The sequence below is a fragment of the Globicephala melas genome, chromosome 8, assembly GCF_963455315.2.
Source record: "Globicephala melas chromosome 8, mGloMel1.2, whole genome shotgun sequence".
Lineage (NCBI taxonomy): Eukaryota > Metazoa > Chordata > Mammalia > Artiodactyla > Delphinidae > Globicephala > Globicephala melas.
The window spans coordinates 53439416-53462353 of record NC_083321.1 but is presented as its reverse complement, the minus strand read 5'-3'; the positions used below and the strand labels follow the sequence as shown (position 1 = coordinate 53462353).

The 22938-nt window shown below is 36.2% G+C and overlaps 1 protein-coding gene across 10 annotated transcripts in view; it reads right to left on the bottom strand.

Moving 5' to 3' along the window:
• EMSY (EMSY transcriptional repressor, BRCA2 interacting) overlaps window positions 1-22938 on the bottom strand; it is an 82627-nt gene that overhangs the window by 37592 nt on the left and 22097 nt on the right. For all 10 annotated transcript variants that reach the window (XM_030836028.2, XM_030836019.2, XM_030836024.2 and 7 more), the window contains 3 exons: window positions 18491-18767; window positions 9758-10012; window positions 1655-1804 (listed from right to left, as the gene is read on the bottom strand). In XM_030836028.2, coding sequence (XP_030691888.1) covers window positions 1655-1804; window positions 9758-10012; window positions 18491-18767 — 682 coding nt within the window. The remainder of the gene's footprint in view (window positions 1-1654; window positions 1805-9757; window positions 10013-18490; window positions 18768-22938) is intronic.

Below are 22938 nucleotides of genomic sequence, written 5' to 3'. Positions count from 1 at the left end.
TTAAAATTAGAAACACTTATTCTAATATATATACATAAGCAAAGACACAATATTATTTTTCACTACCTTTCCCTAACATGAGGAATCATATCTACATAACACTACTATCTTTGTACTAAATGGAGAAAAGTTTTGGGTGAAGAATGATAGATTTAATGCAAGAATAACAGTGTTTTTAAAGCATAGGCTTTGCAAAGAGACAGAAAGTTAGAATGGCAGTTACCAGGGACTGGGGAAAGGTGGGAATGCAGAGTTATTGTTTAATGGGCACAGAGTTTCAGTTTGGGAAGATGTAAAAAGTTCTGGAGCGGGCTTTCCTGGTGGCGCAGTGGTTCAGAGTCCGCCTGCCGATGCAGGGGACACGGGTTAGTGCCCTGGTCCAGGAAGATCCCACATGCCGCAGAGCGGCTGGGCCCGTGAGCCATGGCCGCTGAGCCTGCGCGTCCAGAGCCTGTGCTCCACAACGGGAGAGGCCACAACAATGAGAGGCCCACGTGCCGCAAAAAAAAAAAAAAAAAAAGTTCTGGAGCTAGACGGTTGTAATGGTTGTAAAACAATGTGAATGTACTTAATGCCAATGAACTGTACACTTAAAAATGGTGAAAATGGTAAATTTCATGTTATCTACATTTTACCACAGTTTTTTTTTTTTTAAAGCAGTTTTGGGAGTCAAACAGATCTGGATTCAAATCCCAGTCTTGTCTTTTATTGGCTGTGTGGCCTTGTGCATATTGCTTAACATAAGCCTCTGTTTTGTCTCTGAGAATGAAGATATTAAAGCCTAAGGGAGATTAAGGGTAATGCTTATACATACTTTTATATAATGGCCAATAGATGATAGCTTATAAACTCGAGAAAGGAATCATTTTACACTCTAGATTCTATTATCTAAATCTGGCCCTCTTCAAAAAGTCTGGTAAGAGTTATACAAATTTAAAATAATGGTACTGGCTAATTCTAACATTAATTAATCGTAATGGCTATTGAGCACTCTGCTGGGGACTTTCCATACCTGATTTAACACTTACAATAACTTTATGATCACATTGAAATAGACAATGGAAAAGACTGAGAGGAATTAAAGTAAACTGCTCAAGGTCACAAAAGGTGGTACTATTTAAAATGTTCTATACTGTCACTTCCTTGGGCATAGCCTGGATGCTCTCATAACTGGATAAAATGGCATCCTATGCTTTTCTCAGTCTGAGTAATGCTTACTACACTGTAATGTTATATAGATTCTCAACCTCATCAGTGTGAGATCCTTGCAGGCGGGGACTGTGTTTTCATTCACTCAACAAATCCTGACTAAACACCTACTTACCGACTAGCTCTACATATATATGGTGAATAAAACAGACAAGGTCCCTTATCCTCATGGAGCTCATGGTCTAATAAGGTGAATAACATTAAACAAATCGACAAAAAGTAGCTAAGTAATTAGAAATTATAGTATGTGTTATAAAGGAAAAGAAGAGGACCATGACAAAAGCAGAGAGCTAATTTCAGTTGGGAGGAGGAAAGAGTCAAGAAAGACCTCTTTGAAGAACTGTCTCATTAATTTCTGTATTCCCAACGTCAAGTGTATTGCTAGTACAGAGAAATTACTCAATAAGTATGATGAATGAATGGACTGACGCTCAAGAAAACTTACCAGTAGGAGTGGTTACAAGTTTAGTTGTCATAATTGCACCATTACTGCTAACCACCATAATAGGGGAATTGCTACTGGTGGGCAGAGTTGCTGTCACTGGTTTGGGTAAGATTTTACTTGGTTGAACTTGTTGTGTGATGATTTTAACACCTTTGAAAGAAGAAAGATAAATCTCAGTACAAATTATTTTTAATAACATGTGCTTTGTATCAACCCAAGAGGGCAGCAGTTACACACATTTACTGAGTCTTGCCTAAAAAGAGGCTTTTGTTCATACTGATGAAAGATATTCTTTTAACTTTTATTCCTCAAATTCCTATCTTCCCAAATTTCTCTCATTCAGAAATATAATTAAAATACCACAAAAGCTATTAACAAGTTTTAATGAAAAACAATTTTTCTTTTGTCTATGATCACATCATATAAGAGCTTTCAAACCAAATTAGCCATTGATCTGAACTTTTACAAACAATCTGTGTTCCATGCAAATACTTGGGATGAAAGGACTAGGATAAGAAGTCAAAAATAAAAGCAGGGCAGGAATACTGATGCAGACATAGAGAATGGACGTGTGGACACAGGGTGGGAAGGGGAGGGTGGGATGAATTGGGAGATTAGGATTGACATATATACACTACCATGTGTAAAATAGATAGCCGGTGGGAACCTGCTGTATAGCACAGGGAGCTCAGCTGGGTGCTCTGTGATGACCTAGGTGGGCAGGATTGGGGGGTGGGGGTGAGGGGTGGGAAGGAGGTCCAAAAGGGAGGGGATATATGTATACATATAGCTGATTCACTTCGTTGTATAGCAGAAACTAACACAATATTATGAAGTAATTATACTCCAATAAAAAAATTTAATGTAGCTTTTATATATTCTCAACTCTACCAAAGATTTCTCTAACCTCTTAAGACTGTAAAGAGCAAGAACATTTTGTTTTTGAACATTTATTTTTAAATTGACTTCTTTTAAAAGTATTTAAATAGCTCACTTTGTCAAAAGTAAAGAACGCACTATTATTGCACCTACATAAAATATGCATGTGGACAAGAACTTGAAGGCAGTATATAAAAATAAAATTAAAATGTTAGGGTGGTGATGTTATGGTAGTTTTTACATTTTTCAACTTTTTAATTTAAATGTTATAAGTGTTACACTGCCTTTTCAAATGTAAGATGTCCATTTAAAAGAAATCTCTCATGTTAACTACAAATTTAAGTACTAATAATTGTTAATCAAGGAAGGAAATTTTTGGTAACACTTTTTCCCCACTAAACTTCACTGAAATAATTCATGGGATAGAATACATTTCAACAGACAACGAAAATTTTTATTACTTTTTTGGATGGTGATTTAGGTTAAGACATTAGGAAGCAAACAAATTTATTTATTTAATAGCCTTAAATAATTTCAAAATACTTGTAGCCAACAAAGAAGTTAAAATTATGACATCCAGGCATAATTAGGCAAATTACTTAATAATCTCTATGACTCAGTTTTCTCATTTATAAAATAAAGATACTATTAGTATATACCTTCTAGGGCTATGTGAAGATTAATTACATCACAGTTGTGAAGTGTCTAATACATAGCAAGAGTTCAATAAATAAAGTATTATTATTGTATAAATAAATTCTGATTACAATAAATCATAAACTGTGAAGTTGTAGGGAAAAAATGATTTCTAATATTATCTTATTAATGAATTACAATAATGCTTAAGGTACATAAAAAGAAACCCCCAAAGAAATAACCACAGAGATAAAAATTAAGGAAATCATAAGACACTACTTTGCTTAGTCCTACACAAACAAGTTGAAAATTTGGATCAAATGGATAATTTTCTAGAAAAACAGTATTTATCAAAAATTGACCTCAAAAAAGATATATAAATAGACAAGTTTCCTTGAAACAAAATTTTAAGAGCTCCTCCCCCTTTCCCCCCAACATAGCAGGCCCAGATAGTTTCACAGGACAATTCTATGGTCCTTTAAAAAGAAAATAACTCCAATGTATTTAAAACCATTCCTCTCATCACAAGAAAAAAAATATGTAACTATGTGGTGATGGATATTAATTAAACTTATTGGGGTAATCATTTCATAATATACGCATATATCAAATCATTATGCTGTACACCTCAAACTAATACAATGTTATATGTGAATTATATCTCCACTTAAAATAAACCAACAACAAAAACCATTCCAGAGAGTGATTTCTGACAAGAGAGCATAAGGAGCTCTGCTAACCTGCTAACCCAATGAAACTGGCAAAAATGATTTAAAAAAACAACCAATGAAAAGCTCTGGAAACGGTCCTAAGACCAAATGAAGAAACATCTATTCAAGAATACACAAAGGGCCTCCCTGGTGGCGCAGTGGTTGAGGGTCTGCCTGCCGATGCGGGGGACGTGGGTTTGAGCCCTGGTCTGGGAGGATCCCACATGCCGTGGAGCAACTAGGCCCGTGAGCCACAACTACTGAGCCTGCGCGTCTGGAGCTTGTGCTCCGCAACAAGATAGGCCGTGACAGTGAGAGGCCTGCATACCACAATGAAGAGTGGCCCCCGCTCGCTGCAACTAGAGAAAGCCCACGCACAGATATGAAGACCCAACACAGCCAAACATAAATAAATAAATAAATAAAAATTTTTTAAAAAGAAAACACAGAAATATTTGCTAAGAACAGTGAAATCTATGACATTTAAACTAACACCTGTTCCTCCTCCCTCCCTATAGGTGAAGCAAGGACTGCTCTCCAGACTGCTGCAGTCAAGAACACAGGGTTTCCTCCTACCCCAGCTCCCAGCTGGCGGGCTTTCTTCTGAGGAGCAGAAGGACTTCAGCTTATCTCTTTCTGCTCCCAGGCACCTGTTTTAAGTCCCAGGCAACTGCAGTCAATAGGTGGGTACTCCCTGCTTCTGCCCAGCCCCCAGTTCATGGAACAAAGGCTCTATCTTGGGCACAGAGCCACTGAGAATACTGGGGTCCTGACCACCACTGCCCTGGCTTGTGAGGGAGTGGCTCCACCAACCAGGGGAAGCAAGCTGAGAGGATCTCAGGCTGCTTGCCCAACCTCCCACACTTGCCTTCACTGAGTGCTCAGCTCCTAGAGCAGGGGTATCATTCAGAGAGAAGTCTGCCATTGACCCTACCCCCAGAGCTCCAGAGCTGCCTGAGGATAGAAACATGTCCTAAAACATATAGCTCCTAGCCTCTTCCCAGAGGAACTGACTTCATATGTAACAGAGCATGAAGAAGTTCAAGCCTAAGGGTGCTCTCAAAAACAGTGGAGGATGTGAATGAAAGGCAACTAGAAGGAGAATCATGGATTTAATTAAGATACCTTTTAGACTATAGCCAGTTTGCAGGACAGAACTGAATAGTAAGGAAGCTGAGAGGAACGCTCCTATGGTCAGAACAAATATCAAAAATGGACCTTTGAGATTATTCCTTCAAAGAAGCCACAATTTGGATGAGTTCACAGAGCAACTTATGCTCCAGGAATTGTTGAAAAAAATAGAGCAATCAGTTAGTGGAGTTTAACAGCTGGGTGTGGTCAGGAAAAGAGGAAAAAGCCATACCAATATCACTGTCACCTCAGAATGACTGGGCATACCCAGAGCTGTACCTCCCTGAGGAACAACAGCAGAGACTTAACTTCAGCAACATAATTGATCTAGTCACTAAACAACAAAGAACCATGCCAATAACAATAATAAATCAGGGGTGGGGGTAGGGGAAGATCAGTACCCAGCTACAATATATAATGTCTAATATCTATATATCTAATATCTAAAATATCAATGTAAATATCTAAAATGTCCAGTTTCCAACAAAAACTTGCAAAGAAACATGAAAGTATGACCCACACAGTGGAAAAAAAGCAGGCAACAGAAACTGTGAGAGCAACCAGATGTCAGACTTAACAACAACAAAAACACTTCAAAATAGCCATTACACATACGTTCACAGAAGTAGAGGGAAGCATGATTACAAAAGTAAAAGAGGGTATGATGACAAAGTTGCATCAAATAGAGAATATTAATTAAGCAATAGAAATTAGAAGAAAGAACCAAATGGAAAATGCAGAGTTGAAAAGTACAATAACTGAAATAAAAAATTCACTAGAAGGGCTCAAGAATAGATTTGAACTGGCAGAAGAAAGAATTAGCAAATTTAAAGACAGATCAATTAGAGATTATGCAAGCTGAAGAATGGAAAGAAAAAAGAATGAAGAAAATGAACAGAAATGTGGAACACCATTAAGTGCACAACATATGCAATGTAACTACAAAAAGGAAGGAATAGAGAGAAAAGAGAAAAAGAAGTATTCAAAGAAGTAATGGCTGAAAATGTTCCATATTTATTGAAAAGCAATAACTTACACATCCAGGAAGCTAGACAAACACTGAAGAAGATAAATATAAAGAGAACCACAAACAGGCACATCACACTAAAAATGCTGAAAGTCAAAGACAAGGAGAAAATCCTGAGACCATCAAGAGAACAACAATTTCCATTTACAATGGGATTTCATTAAGGTTAGCAACTGACTTTTCAGTGGAAACAATGGAGACCAGTAGGCAGCAGAATAACGTATTCAAAGTGCTCAAAGAAAATCTGTCAACCAAGAATTTGATATCCAGCAAAGCTATCTTTCAAAAAATGCAGATGAAATAGTCTTTACCAGATAAACAAAAACGGAGAGAGTTTGTTGCTAGCAGACCACCTTACAACAGACACTCAAGGAAGTTCTATGAATAGAAGGAACAAGAAACAAAACAATGATATCCACTCTTGCCAGCTATATTCAACATTTTACCAGAGGTTCTAGTTAGGGAAATTAGGCAAGAAAAAGAAATACAAGGCATCCAGACTGTAACAGAAATTATCTCTTTGCAGATGATTTGATCTTTTATATAGAAAATCCTAAGGAATTCACTATAAACTACTAGAACTAAAAAGTGAGTTCAGCTAAGTTGCAGGTACAAAATCAACAAAAAATCACTTGCATCTCTATACATTAGCAATGAGTAATCCAAAAGATGAAGTTAACAGTTCCACTTACAACAGCTACAAAAATAAAATACTTAGAAATAAATTAACAAAAGAAGTGTAAAATTTATACACTAAGAACCACACATTTCAACACGTTGAAAGAAATTAAAGATCTAAATAAACACAAAAACATCCCATGTTCATGGATCAGAAGATTTAACATTATAAAGATGGTAATACTCTTCAATTGATCTACAGATTCAATGCAAACCCCATGAGATTCTCGGCTGATTTCTTTGTAGAAATTGACAAGCTGATTCCAAAATTCATACAGAATTGCAAGGGACCCAGAATAGCCAAAACTATCTTTTAAAAAAGAACAAAACAGGAATACTCACACTTCCTCATCAAAACAATGTAAATCAATGTAATCAAATCAGCATACAAGTAGACATATAATGGAACAGAATTGAGAATCCAGAAATAAAGTCATACATGTGCTCAGTGGATTTTCAACAAGGGTGTTGAGACCATTCAATGGGGGGGAAGACAGTCTTTTTAACAAATGGTATTGGGACAATCGAAGAGCCATGCATGAAAGAATGAAGTGGGATCCTTATTTCACACCTTAACAAAATTAATCAAAATAGATCAAAGACCTAAATTTAAGAGGCAAAATTATCAATCTCTTAGGGGAAAAAATAAGGATAAATCTTTATAACCTGGGATTTGGCAAAAGATTCTTAAATACAATACCAAAAGCACAAGCAACAAAAGAAAAAATAAACTGTACATTACCAAAATTAAACATGTTTGTGTTTCAAAGGACATCATCAAGAAAGTGAAAAGACAACCCACAGAATGGGAGGAAATATTTGTAATTCATGTACCTGATAAAGGTTTAATATCTAAAATATGTATAGTAAAAAAAAAAAAAAACTCATACAATTCAATGATAAAAAGACAAATAACTCAATTAAAAAGTGGCAAAGGATATAAATAGGTATTTCTCCAAGGAAGGTATATAAAGGGCCAATAAGCATTATGAAAAGATGGTCAACACCATTAGTCATCAGAGAAATGCAAATCAAAACCACAATGAAATACCACTTCACACAAACTGGGATGGCTAGAACCAAAAAGTCACAGACTAGCAAGTGTTATCAATGGACAAGTGGATAAACAAAATGTGAATTATTATTTGGCCATAAGGAGGAATGAAGTACTAATACATGCTACTTCATGGATGAACCTTAAACATTGTTAAGTAAAAGAAGCCAGTCACAAAAGATCACATATTATATGATTCCATTCACATAAAAATCCAGAATATAGAAATCTATAGACAGAAAGTAGATTAGTGGTTGCTTAGGGCTGGAGAGGTTGTCACGGTGAGTAGGGAGTGATAGCTAAATGGTACAGGGTTTCTTTTGGAACTGATGAAAATGTTCTAAAATCAACGGTAGTGATGGTTGCACATATCTGTGAATATACTACCTACCACTGAACTGTACACTTTAAATCAGTTAATTGAATGGTATGTGAATTATATCTCAATAAAGCTGTCCTTTAATAGAAAAAGTTCCAGAGCGTTTTAAAAAGGAAAACTTTACAATTCTTTCTTGGAAGCACACATATCATTGAAACTAAAGCCTGACAAGAGACTGCAGGCAAAGAGAAAACTACAGACCAATTTCCCTATGTCTATCAATGCATTACTATCCATACCTCATACTAGGTATGAGACAGAGGTGAAATGGTACAAACTTCCAGTTATGAGATAAATAAGTGCTGGGGATATAATAATGTACAGCATGATGACTATAGTTAACAATACTGCATTGTATATTTGAAAGTTGCTAAGAGAGTAAATCTTAAAAGTTCTCATCACAAGAAAAAAAATTGTAACTATGTGTGGTAACAGATGCTAACCTATTGTGATAGTCATTTTGCAATAGATACATATATCAAATCATTATGTTACACCTAAAACTAATACAAAGTTATGTGTCAATTACATCTCAAAAAATAATAATAAAATGTTCCTATCAAAAAATAAAACAAGGGACTTCCTTAGTGGTGCAGTGGTTAAGAATCCACCTACCAACGCAGGGGACATGGGTTCGATCCCTGGTCCAGGAAGCTCCCACATTCCGTGGAGCAACTAAGCCTGTGTGCCACAACTACTGAGCCCACATGCCACAACTACTGAAGCCCGTGCACCTAGAGCCCATGCTCCACAACAAAAAGCAGCCACCGCAATGAGAAGCCCACACACCACAACAAAGAGCAGACCCCACTCGACGCAACTAGAGAAAGCCTGCACACAGCAACAAAGATCCAACGCAGCCATAAATAAATAAATAAAATAAAATAAGATAAAACAAACAAAAAACTGAAAATGTCAGCATCTCCCAAAGTCCTTTTCTACCACCAAATAAAATCCAGCTTCAGTGGAGGAAAAAAATCCATTTTCTTTTCTTAAAGATATTAAGTACGTTAAGATGCTTCTTCGTCTCCCTGTATCTAAGCCTCCATCCTACCTGCCTTTCTATTCAATACTTTTATGATTCGATAACTTAACAGTAATTGCCTCCTACCCCTGCGTTCCCACTGTGCTAGAGATGCTTTCAATAAACTGCTAAATTGTTATACCACAAACTTCTTCACTGTACACAATGTCTTTTAATCTTAGCACCTTTGCCCATGACAAATTTACGCCAGATTCACAATACGGCCTCTAACACAAGACTCCCCAGACTAATTTTTCCACTGCTCACTTCCCATAACCCCAGTGGGCTCCAAAGTATAGTTCTAAAGTCTGGGTTTGTTTCCTCGGCTTCCTTTATCTCTTCTGAGAGTTCACTGAAAAAAACCTCTTCCTGCTGTGCAAACAGCTTTTTTCTCCCTTCTCTATTCCCAAGCACCAGTTCTCTCTATGTAAGTATTTCCAACAGGAGGGTCTCAAAATATATTTTGGAATTAAAACTCTAATGCTTGAGGAAACTGTATGTGGAAGTGAATCCATATATATTGCAATCTTCAGAGAACTGGTGACTGGGGAAGAATTACCATCTCCTGAAACATTTTCCATTTACCTGACTCCTGTTTGATTTGAATGGTAGGCTTGATACCAGGTGGCAAAGGAGACTGCTGAGGCTGTTGCTGATGAGATACCGGAGAAGGCTGGGCCACCTGTTGCTGTGTCTGTTGCTGTACTTGATGTAACTGCTGCTTAGGAGACTGTTGATGCTGTTTAGGAAACTGTGCAAGAATCTGAGTTGGGGCACCCACTAAGCTTTTGGGAGAAGGAAGTCTGGTTGATGCCATTTTGATTGCTGATGTAGATACACCTATAGAAGAGTAAGGATTAGAACATTTAATAGTAAAACATAATTAAAGCTACTTCTGGTTATTGTAGGAAGTAATAGCTTAAAACTAGGTAAATCAACAAAAATAATGATTATTAAGCACCTAGTGTCAGATATAATGTCTATGGTATTTTACATATTTTATACCTAGTCCTCAAACTTTGCAAGGGAAGCATCATTGCTCTAACACTCAAGAAACTAACTGATTTTCCCTTGGTGAAGAGTCAAAACAAAAGAAACAAAGTATCAGGCAGGATGTTCTCACACATGTTTCTCAATAGGTTTTTCTCTTAAAAAACACAGGTTCTCCATGTGAATAAAAGAACACGGGTCGGACAGGGAGGGTGGGAGGGAGACGCAAGAGGGAGGGGATATGGGGATATATGTATACGTATAGCTGATTCACCTTGTTACACAGCAGCAACTAACAACAATGTAAAGCAATTATACTCCAATAAAGATGTTTTTTAAAAAAAAAAGGACAAAGCAAACTAGGTTTTGAATCTTATTTGTAGTACAGTTTTTCGAATATTATTTTTCAGGTTCTAATGAGTCAATTTAAACATAGCATTAGACAAAATAATTCACACTGAAACATTCACCTTTCGAATTATTCAGCATGGCAAAGTACAACAGCTTTTCTATGTCTCATTTCCAATTATTTATAAATAAAATCATTTCTTGAGAACTGGTTCATTACATAATCATGTGAAAAGTTACAAGTGGGCATACTACTCAATATATCCACAGCAAAAAAATTCTCGTGATACAAGGTTTTAAGACACTTCTTTTCAATGCAATACTAATATTAGCAACCATGCATAGGTAGCAAATACCAACAATTTTCAGTAAAGATGTGTGAGTCTGACAGAAATTCTTCCCTCTCCAAGATTTTTCATCAGTAATCTTATAATTCATCAACAACACAATAGGACTATTATCTGTAAGTAAATTAATACTCCTCACAGAAAGAACCTAGATAGAATATAACTCTCCGTATCAACTTTTTGAGCACTGATAAAACAATGAAAAGAAACTGATAATTTGATGGCCTAATTACCAAGTTCCAATTATCAAACAGGCTATTTCACTCCTTCCTCCACCACAGCCCCACTATGACATTTACATTGTATTACAGAAAAAAATTTAAATAATATCACATTTTTATGTAAAATGTTTCTGGAGAATAATAAAAATGAAGAAGAAGCCTTGAGAAGTCACTCTGACCCTCTCAGGTTCCCCATATGTTGAATTTTCCTTGCCCTATAATTCTCTAAGGGTTGCTATATGGATCAGGTAAAAATCATAGATTGAGGAATAGTTTGAGAGAAGACAAAAGAAAGATGTAGTCAGAATCACCTGGAGGGCTGACTCACATTACTTACACATTCTCCTGCCTTGCCCACTCCCATCCCTCCCTGAATGCTAGGATCTTGGTGACATGTGTATGTTATACTGCTTAGTTGTACTGAACTAGATTATCTCTGGAGCCCTTTTCAGTACCAACATTTTATAACTTAATGAATATAAAGTGCTATTCAAGTAAAACACACTATTTTTAAACGATGTGAAAACTTTAACCTTTATATTGCATTCATAATGAACTCTTGTATTAATTGAGGTAAACTGTGCACATGAGTAACTCCCTAACTAATCTACGTTCTCTATATCCTATTATATAGGAAAAGTATCTAATGTAAAGGCAGTCAGGGTGACTTCAGAATCAGAGAACTGTGTTCAAATTATGTCTTCAGGGCTTCCCTGGTGGCGCAGTGGTTGAGAGTCCACCTGCCGATGCAAGGGACATGGGTTCGTGCCCTGGTCCGGGAAGATCCCACATGCCGCGGAGCGGCTAGGCCCGTGAGCCATGGCCGCTGAGCCTGCACGTCCGGAGCCTGTGCTCCGCAACGGGAGAGGCCGCAACAGTGAGAGGCCCGTGTACCGCAAAAAAAAAAAAAAATTATGTCTTCAACACATAAACTCATAATAGCTGTGTGATCTTATTAAAGTATTTAATTCCTTTAGATATTTATTCATTCAATAAAAACTTACTGAGCATATACTTTATGCTATATCCTTGGGAAACTCTTTTGTATCCATGAAACAGTCCCTACCTTCAGGAAGGTTAGAGAAGACAATCAAATGATCACACAAATCTATCATTACAAATTGTAATAAATGTTATTTTTGTTTTAACAAATAAAAAGCCCCCTTCCTCTTCCTTTTGCTCTTCGATTCACAAAAATTTAGTGCTAAAGCCATCAGATGCTGCAAAGCACGATGAACAACTAGATGGCTAAGCAGAATAATGGCTAAGCATGGGGTGTTAGAACCCACTGCAGAGACTGACTGAGCATGGGAGTCAGAGTCCAAGTAGGTTGAGGAGGGAGTACATGCTGTGGGAGCTCAGGGTACAGTGCCACATATAGAGTTAGAACTCAAGTAGGATAAACAGGGGTTCCATGAATGTGAGCCACCTAGCACAGGTTCTCAAAGCTTGAGCAGGATGTCCACAGGAAGGGGTGGGATCAGAGTCCAAACTGGGTGAAGACTTCTGGGTAGGAGGGTGGCCTGGCACAGGTGTCAAAATTGAGCAGGGTGAGAAAGACATCACGCAAAAGGGTGACATGGGGAAAGTGTCAGAACTCAGGTGGAGTGAAGTAGAAGTCTGCAAGATGTTAGAACCTGAGTGGAATGAGGAAGGTATCTGCATGAAGGTAGAGGCAACAGCAGCAACAATGACAGATTGGTTATAGAGTGGGGAACTGATAAAATAAGTAAGTATATGAAAGATAATGGAAGCTAGGTTTTTGAAGAAGGGAGAAAACTAGAATTAACAAGCAGAGTTTGAAATTGGAAATATCAGTATGGACCCAAAGTTTTCAACATATAGAAATAAATACAGATGTATATACGTGTGTGTATAAATCTACATGCAGACACACACACACACACACACACCCCTTAGCAATGAGCATATCTAGCACCCAAATTTTCTTCTAATTATCACTTTCCACTAAAATGAATCAGGGCTCCTTAGAGAAATGGCTAAACCAAGGACTAGAGTAGGAAAAGTACATGAGGTTGGTGAATATAAAAGACTCCCCCCCCACCTTTCCGTAATTTCTTTAAAAGAAAATTGACTGTTTAAAGCAAAAGTAGTAACAATGCAATGTGGGGTTTATGATATATATAATTAAAATGTATGATAACCAGAGTGCAAGGATGAGAGAGCAGAAATAGAAATAGAAGTGTATTATTCGAAGATTCAAATACAATATGGGAAGTTGAAGACAGACTGTTACAATTTACAATGTATAATGTAAGCTCTAGAGCTGAGTTCTTAACCAGGGCAACTGTGCTCTCCCTTTTGCCCCTGGATATTTGGTAATCACTAGAGACATTTTTTATTGTTATGACAGGAGGGTGTGCTACTGGTATCTAGTAGGTAAAAGCCAGGAATGCTGCTGAACATCCTATAATGCACAAGTCAGCCCCTCATAACAAAAAATTATCTGGTCCAAAATGTCCATATGTGGAGGTTGAGAACCCTACCCTAAGCAATTATTAAAAAAGAACAAAAAAGTAGAGCTAATAAGCCAATGTGTAAGAGATAAAATAGAATCCTTTTTCTTAAAAAACTCAATAAATCCAAAAGAAGACAGTAAAATGGGAGAAAAGAAAGCAAAGAATACAGAAAACAAATAAAAAACAATTATTAAGATAGTAGACCTAAACTCAATCATATTGATAATTATATCGAATATAAATGGACTAAACACTTCAATTAAAAGGCAAAGATGGTCAGAATGGATAAAAAAGTAAGCCCTGACTATACAATGTTCATAAGAGATGTATTTTAAATACAAAGGCACAGATGGGTTAAAAGTAAACAGATGAAAAATATGATGCAAACCCTAATTACGAGAAAGTTGGAGTAGCTACATTAATATCAGAAAAGGTAAACACCAAAATAAGGAGTACTGAGAGAAAAAGAGCAATGTTTCATAATAAAAAGGAAGTCAATTCATCAAGAATATACAACGTTTCATAATAAAAAGGAAGTCAACTCATCAAGAATATACAACAATCTTAAACGTGCATACACCTAATAACAGAGCTCAAAATACATGTGACAACAACCGACAAAGGGAAAAATGTACAAACCCACAATTACAGCTGGAGGTTTTTACACTCCTCTCAATAACTGATACTACAAATAGACGCCACCCAAAAAAGGAAAATTTGATCAATTTGTCTTTTGTGGTTGTGTCAAAAGAATTTAGAAGCCAACTTGAAGAGGCTCCCACTGCAACAGATTGGACAATTTGAGCACCAAAAGAATATTTGTGATGGATTGACAGACATCAGAAATCTTAATGATACGGGGAATAAAAATCTTATTGGTCACTGAACCATCTCATTATCTGAAAACATATAAATAAACAGAAATAATTCCTGTATGAACTGTACCTCAGGATAACCCATGGTAGTAAGTTAAAGTTCTTTAAGAATTCCAGCTAATAAATGAAGAAAATGAAGATAAAATTCATTTTGCAACTACCAATAAAATAATGATCTAGGGAAAGATTACCAATAGCTATAAAAACATTTGGTAATACTTATATCTACCGATTAATGTTAATATCATTAGAGACCAGACATGTGCCTCCTAAAATGATGCACAGGAAGTACACTTAAATACACTTATAGGTACACATCAGGAATACCACTTATCGAACGTTCATTCCCCATATCTCCAAAAACAATCAGACTTGAATCTGATCAAGTTTCTTGATTTAACTACCAGTTTTATGGAAATATAAACAGGAGAGGGGCTTCCCTGGTAGCACAGCGGTTAAGAATCCGTCTGCCAATACAGGGGACATGGGTTTGAGCCCTGGTCCGGGAAGATCCCACATGCCGTGGAGCAACTAAGCCCGTGCGCCACAACTACTGAGCCTGCGCTCTAGAGCCCGTGAGCCACAACTACTGAAGCCCACATGCCTAGAGCCCGTGCTCCACAACAAGAGACGCCTGCGCACCTCAAGGAAGAGTAGCCCCTGCTCGCCACAACCAGAGAAAAGCCCGTGTGCAGCAACAAAGACCCAATGCAGCCAAAAATAAAATAAATAAAATAAAATAAATAAATTTAATAAAAAAATAATAAATAGGAGAACTTGTTAAACCATGGGAATTAAAATCAGCAAAACCCAGACTACGGGAAACTCTCAGGAAAAATGACTGATTTCTTCAACAAATAATTTGAAAAGAAAAGAAAAAAACAGAAGAGGGACCCATGAGTTAAAAAAGATATAACCATATCAATGTGTGGACCTTATTTAGATCTTACTTTTAAAAAATTCTTTTATGACATAATCAAGGAAATTTGAATACTAACTAAGTATTTTATTATATGAAGAAACTTAAAAATTCTAGATGTGATAGTGGTATTGTGAGTTTTGATACATACTGAAGTATTTATAACTGAAATTATATGATATTTGGGATTTGCTTCAAAATATTCCGGGTCACTGATGTGTAGAGGAAAATAGCAGGTACAGATGAAACAAGACTGATGATGTGTTGCTCATCCTTGAAGCTGGGTAATGGGTACAATGAGGGTTCATTTTACTATTCTATCCACTTATGTATTTGGAATTTTCCATAATAAAAAAGAAAATTTCAGTTATCCTGTTTCGTGGATGACCAATTCAGAATAAGCATTCTAATTGGTAGAATTTAAGACTTCCTGTATGAGCCAACCATACACAATCCCCCTACTCCCTACCTCTGGAACCATCTCTACACTTATAAACATGGAGTTAGCCACGAAGTTATTGCTACTAAGACTCTTCCCCCTCTATGACCAGCTGCCCCTATAAGACTAACCAGAGACAGATACATCAGCTCTAAAACAGTCTGTCTCTAGTCCCCAACAGAAGCAGACACTGAATGCCCTTGTCCCCTAGGTACCCACACAAGAGCTGCTAAAGAAGCCCTGCAGTCAGAATCACAACTGCAGTTTATATATTACCACTTCCACTAACATTTACCTTTTTAAAAGAAAATGGCTTAATTTCCTTAGCACTTATATCTAAATTAAATATCTCAAACAAAACCCCAAAATAATCATATAGTTTCCTTGAGTATCTACATTCAGATAGTTTACTTTTACATCTTTCATGCTGTATTGAATTTATGAGAAATCTTTGAGATGTCTAGCTCCCCTAAAATGACGTAGGACTCAAAGAGATATAGGATGCTAAGAAACAAAGGAGAAAATAGGGAAGTCATAAGTTCCCAAGAGATTCAGAAGATAGTTGGAGAAATATAAGAATGAAAAACAGAAGCATGGAATATTCATTTTGCTTAAAAATATTTCGATAGTAACTAAGAGAGATACCCCTCTTATCTCAAATAATAACAATTTCCTTGGAAGAACAGTAATCCTTCTACTACAGCAACACTTTGGCAAACTGTGTGATGAGCACTAGAAGGGAACAACTATCAATGGATGACAACTTTGATACAGGGGTCAGTCAGGTGAGGAAACAGGTGGTCTTTCCTTCTCTCATCACCTTGAAATTTTGAAATGGTGAATTTGGATCATGTTTGCAACCAACATTTATACAGATTTTCTATATAAAAATTATTTCTATTTTTAATAATACTATGTTGTAGTTTACTGCTGTACAAACAGAAAGGCTGGAATGGTTTATTTAAATTACTTAAGGTAACAAATAAAAGAAAATTTCAAGCCTACTATTTCCTATCATTGACTGAGACATTAAATGGGTATTGGAGACAGAAAAGGACAGATGCTCTCACATTCTACCAGTTAGACCTGCAGAATGAATGAATACTGACTGCATCTGCATCTATGTAACCTCTTCCTTGCTAACAGTTATATGGAACACACTAAAATTACTAAAGCAATTATGAAAAACACTGTTTGCCTATTTGAGTGCCTGCATCACCACTAGTTCATAAACTAGGATATTTCCAAGTCTCAGCCTATCTTAAGCTATATATTGTGCAAGTAAAATTCAATGAAAACGAACACTAAATACTGTTCTATATTGCTTCTGTGCTCCCTTTGAAAGACTACAACCATGGCTATGAATTCTGTATTATAAATGGCTCCCTCTGATTCCCATCTTAAGACTTACCAACACTATAAAAAGAAAATTCTGACAGTGTGCTATCTGCTCTTTATATGAGAGGAAAACAAAGATTTGGAAGAGAGCTCAAGTGATTTAAGCTAACATGGAACTGAGGTTTCCACATTTCCTTTCCTCTGCTATTAAGCAGCAATTGTCCTTCAGTTCAGCCTCAGTTCCTCTCAATACTTTCCATCATCCTCCCATACAGAAAAATTTAGAAGCCTGAAGAAAAGGTGAATGGCATGTCCTTGAAATCATCCTCTTCCCCCTACTTCTTATCATTGGGTAACTTACTTTGAAGAGGTTGTAGGTTGTATATTTAATGTTTCTTCTGAAAAAACCTATAGTAAAATAATTTCAAGTTCCTCACTTAAAATTTTCATTATATTACAGATATTTGTATATGCCTTTGAAATTTGTGGTGACAAGATTTAACCTACATAATTGCCTAGGTGACTAGGTACTGTGCATTTGAAAAAAAAAACTCAAAGTAAGGATATTAATGTAAGGAAACTGAGTAACCCACTATCTTGACATTCTCAAACTAGGGGAGGGAAAGTGGTAATCTCTGATATAACAGATGGTACCTTCACACCCAAAGCATACAAACACACCCACAAAGTCTTCTTCAAAATTGCCACACCCTAATGTTCATTGCAGCATTGTTTACAATAGCCAAGACATGGAAGCAACCTAAATGCAACCTAAATTCGTCAACAGAGGAATGGATAAAGAAGATGTGGTACATATATACAATGGAATATTACTCAGCCATAAAGAAGAATGAAATAATGCCATTTGCAGCAACATGGATGGATCTAGAGATTTTCATACTGAGTGAAGTAAGTCAGGCAGAGAAAGACAAGTATCATATGATATCACTCATGTGGAATCTAATTTAAAAAAAAAAAATACAAATGAACTTATTTACAAAACAGAAAGAGACTTACAGATACCGAAAACAAACTTATGGTTACCGAAGGGGAAACGTTGCGGGGAGGGATAAATCAGGAGCTTGGGATGAACATACACACACTACTATATATAAAATAGGTAACCAGCAAGGACCTACTGTATAGCACAGGGAACTCTGTGATATTCTGTGATAACCTATATGAGAAAAGAATCTAAAAATGAATGAATATATGCATATGTATAACTGAATCACTTTGCTCTATACCTGAAACTAACACAACACTGTAAATCAACTATACTCCAATAAAATTAAAATATTTAAAAAGAAAGAAATTCCCATAAACACAGGGACAGAATTACCTGATGAATTACCACTTACCTTGTGCTACTGTTGACATGACCACAGATGGTGTGGAAGAAACCACAGCTGTTACTGCAACTGTATTAGGAATAGGTGATGGTGTAGAACTGCTGCTGCCACCGCTGCTACTACTGACCAGAGAGGACTGTGAAGCAGTTATAACCACTGGCGGCTTCTGAGTTGTGGAAGCAATGACTGATGTTGGTACAAGCTTAGTGACTGCTGCATAGTTATGGGATTTGGAGAGAATGTTGGGCACGAAGGTTGAACTTGGTGATGTGGTCACTATAATAACCTAAGGAAGATAAAATAAGTTATTTTCATGTACCTACCATACTACTAATGTATCTAGACTCACAGTTACATACAATTTAAAAATAGCTTATGAAACGTGATGAAGCAATTCAAGAAAAAGAAATTTACAACTAAAAATATGCAAAAGCTCTCCTTTACTAGTAATCATCAAAATGTATTTAAAAGAAACAATTTTTACCAACCAAACATTTTAATAGACAATATTCAATGCTGTACAAGATCAAGTAAAGTAAGCATTTCAATATACTGCTTAGGGAGTATAAATTGGCACAATTTTTCTAGAAAATAATTTGGATAGTCATTCATTTATAAATATTTGTTGAGCATCTACTATGTGCCAGGCATGGTTCTAGAGGCTGAGGATAGTGGAATGAACAAAACAGACAAAGTTCTTATTTTCATGGAGCTACATTCCAGTAAGGGGAGAAAAACAATAAACAAATAAAAAAGTAAATATATGTCATGTAGAGATAAATGGAAGAGACAATAAAGCAGGGCAGGAAATAAAAGAAAATGGAAGTGGTGCATGATTTTTTATAAAACATTCAATGAAGATCTCTCTGATAAGGTGACAACTAAGCAGAAACTAGAAGTAGGGGTTGATCCATGTTGCTACCTAGAGGAAGAGCATCCAATGGAAGCAGGAGTAGCAAATACAAAGCCCCTGAGGCAGAAGCAAGCTTGGTATGTTCAAGAAACCTCTAGGACCCTAATGAACGGGATTGAAATTTATAAGGTAGAGAGCAGTAGGAGACAGATTTAGCAAAGTAATGGGGGACTAGGTGGTGTAAGATCTTGTTGATAGCATATCAACATGTTATGACGAAAATGGCACTTTATCTCTGTGGTCTTCCTTCCAAAAACCTATAACCTTAGTCTAATCATGAGAAAAACATGAGATAAATTGCAGTAGTGGGGCATCCTACAAAATACTTGACTAGTAATCCTCAAAACTGTCAAGGTCATCAAACACAAGGAAGTTTGAGAAACTTTCACAGCCAAGAGGAGCCTAAGGAGACATGACGAGAAAATATAATGTGGTATCCTGGAACAGAGAAAGACAATAGGTAAAAACTAAACAAATCTGAATAAACCATGGACTTTAGTTAATATTAATGCATCAATATCGGTTCATTAATTGTAACAAATGTACCATACTAATATAAATTGTTTAGAACAGGGGACACTGAATACAGGGTATATGAGAACTCTCTGTACTATCTTTTCAATTTTCCTATAAATCCAAAACTGTTCTAAAAAATAAAGTACTTTTAAAAAAGCATTACTTGATCTGCTAGGTGAAAAGTACAGCAGGGCAGAGACAGTAGAAACAGGCAGACAAATTAGGAGGCTCTTTCAATGACCAAAATGTTTGTGGTAGAACTGATGAAAAGTGAACAGATTCTGAATATATTTAAAGGTAAAACCAACAGGATTTGCTCATAGATACACAGAATGGAGGAAAAAAGCGGCAGGAAAGAGACTTCAAGGTTAGCCAGTATGACTAGAAAAGTGTAGATGATACGGGACAAAGCATTTCAGACGGAGAGAACAGGATGGGGCAAAGGACCTAAGGTAGGAATTAGCTTGATGTATTTAAAAACAGAAAAGAGAACCAGTATAGCAAAAGCATATAGGGTAAAGAGGGGTTGCAAAAGTAAGCAGAGTCCAGATCAAATTTGTAAACCAGAGTAAAGAATCTAAGTTTTATACTAAGTATAATGGGAAGCCATGAGAGGATTTTAAGTAAGGAAACAACAAAACTTGATTTATATTTTAAAAGATCATTCTAGCTGCTATGTGGTAAGAGGTAAGAGCAGAAGCAGTGAAACTAGTAAAGAAGCCACTGCAGTAGACTAGGCAAGAAATGGTAGAGGCTGGTTGGACTGGGGTGTTAGTAGTCAAAATAAAGAGAAGTGATCAGATTCAGATTATCTTAAGAGGTAGAGTCAACAGGACTTGATGTATGGAAATGGCAGGGTTGAGGAAAAGAACAGAAACAAGATTAGCTCCTAGAGCTAATACACATTGGCCTATTTAAATCTCCCAACAATCCTATGACAGAGATACTATTATTATCCCCATTTTACAGCTGAGAACACAAAAATTACTTATAAATCTGTAGTATCAGTTTTATTCTGGGCAAGTATAATGGTAGTTTAATGATACCCCCAAACAACACAGAGTGTCTTCTTCCTCTTTCACCAAAATTATTTTCACCTACCTAGGAGAGAAAATTGTTTTGAAAAATCCAAACAATTTAAGGGGGAAATTCTTTTGCATTTTTGTACCAGTCCTAAAGAAGTTCTGAAATTAAATCAGTCAGTCAAACTTACTGAGTATGTCTGTACTCAGTATTGACATCTCAAAGAAGCTTTGATTATATCATCATAATTATATATTTCAGTGTTAGAGAATTCTAAGTATGTGTCCATTACTTTAAGGAGTTTGTTGATTATCTGAGGAGTCAAGAGAGACATACAAGTCTTGACCAGCAAACACCTCTATAGAGTTGACCAGCATACTTCTACATAGACTCAACCAGTAAACACATATATAGCACTATTACAAACACAACCATCAGCCATCATATAAACCGAGAAGTAGACTAATATGGCAAAAAGACCAGAAGTTAAGAGTCAAATGAACCTGAGCTGAATCCTGCCTCTGCCACTAACAAATGGCAAGGCCCTGGACATGTTAAAATCTCTGGGTTCCACTTTTCATCTATAAAATAGGGATAATAATACCTACCTTGCAAATCATTATAAGGATTAAATGAGATAATGATGTGAAGCATCTAACATAGTGCTAGGCACATAGCAGGTGGTCAATATTTGGCAGTTCACAAATGGTACTTATTAGTATCTTGTTATTACTACTTAATAAATGTTAGAAGGATATCAGTAAAGGTGTTATAGATCAAATCAAACTGGAAATTTATTTTAATGTACTCTATTTTTGTTTCATTAAAAAATTTTATATATCTTTTTCCCAAATTCTGATACCCTTGAGAATCCAAAGAGCTCACAGTTACTAGCACAGCCAAGCCAATTAAGAGTAGTAATAGCAAGTAGGTTTCATATTTGCCAATTCTGAACTAATAGTAGTGCCTTCCTAGAGTACAGTTTTTATAAGGACTCTGTGACACAGCTGAGGATTCACCAAGGCTTGGCAGGAAAGTAGGCCACAGTTAATAAACAATCTCTGTCATGGGTAGGGAAGGGGAAGCATTCACACTTGGGTCAAACATTTGCAATTTTAGAACTAGAGTATGCATGTAGACTTCTAACATTAAGACAATAACTTCAGCAAAATAAATCTAGAGTCTTTGAGAGCATGTTTTAGGTTACAGGTACAAATGATAAAACATATTTTGAGATTTCAGTCTACAAACTAATTTCTGATCTGAAAAGGGGTTATCCAAAATTAGAGATCCACCTTGAAGAAAATTTACTTGCACTTTAGTTACATGTTACAACAAGGGAAACAAAGGGATTTTGAAACCAAGTGAACCAAACAGTGTTTATTCAGGCCATAATTCAAATTACTGACCTTCTAGCACTCACAAAAACTCCTTAAGAGTGCTGGGACTTGCACCCTAAGGATAAAATGAAAAATATCAATCAAGCATGTGAAAGCATAAAGCTATAATCTGTTGCTTTGTTTATATAAGTGTTGTACCAATGTTATACTCAAAATGAAGGCACCACATTAACACAGGTGGAAATTTGTCTACCCTGAAAATATATGACCTACTTGAATTTGAATCAAGTCCACAAATTCATAAGTAATTATACTTAATGTAAAAGTAACTTTAACTAAAGTAATTTCCTAAGTTGACTTCGATATGATTTGTGAGAAATCCAAGGTGAATGTATAATGGCAACAGCCTTACACAGATTTCAAAAAAAATCCAATTATCCAGCAAAAGGAAAACAAAAAACACACAAAAAATCCCAAAGAATATCTATTAGTCCTACCCACACTCAGTTTGTCCAAGAAATAACAAAAGTAATGGCACTGAGTACACATGAAGTAAGAGTACAGTTTTACATCTAGAACATAATAGATACTTAGCAAATATTTGTGGAATGAATGAGTCTTTTTTTTTTTTTTTTTTTGCGGTATGCGGGCCTCTCACTGTTGTG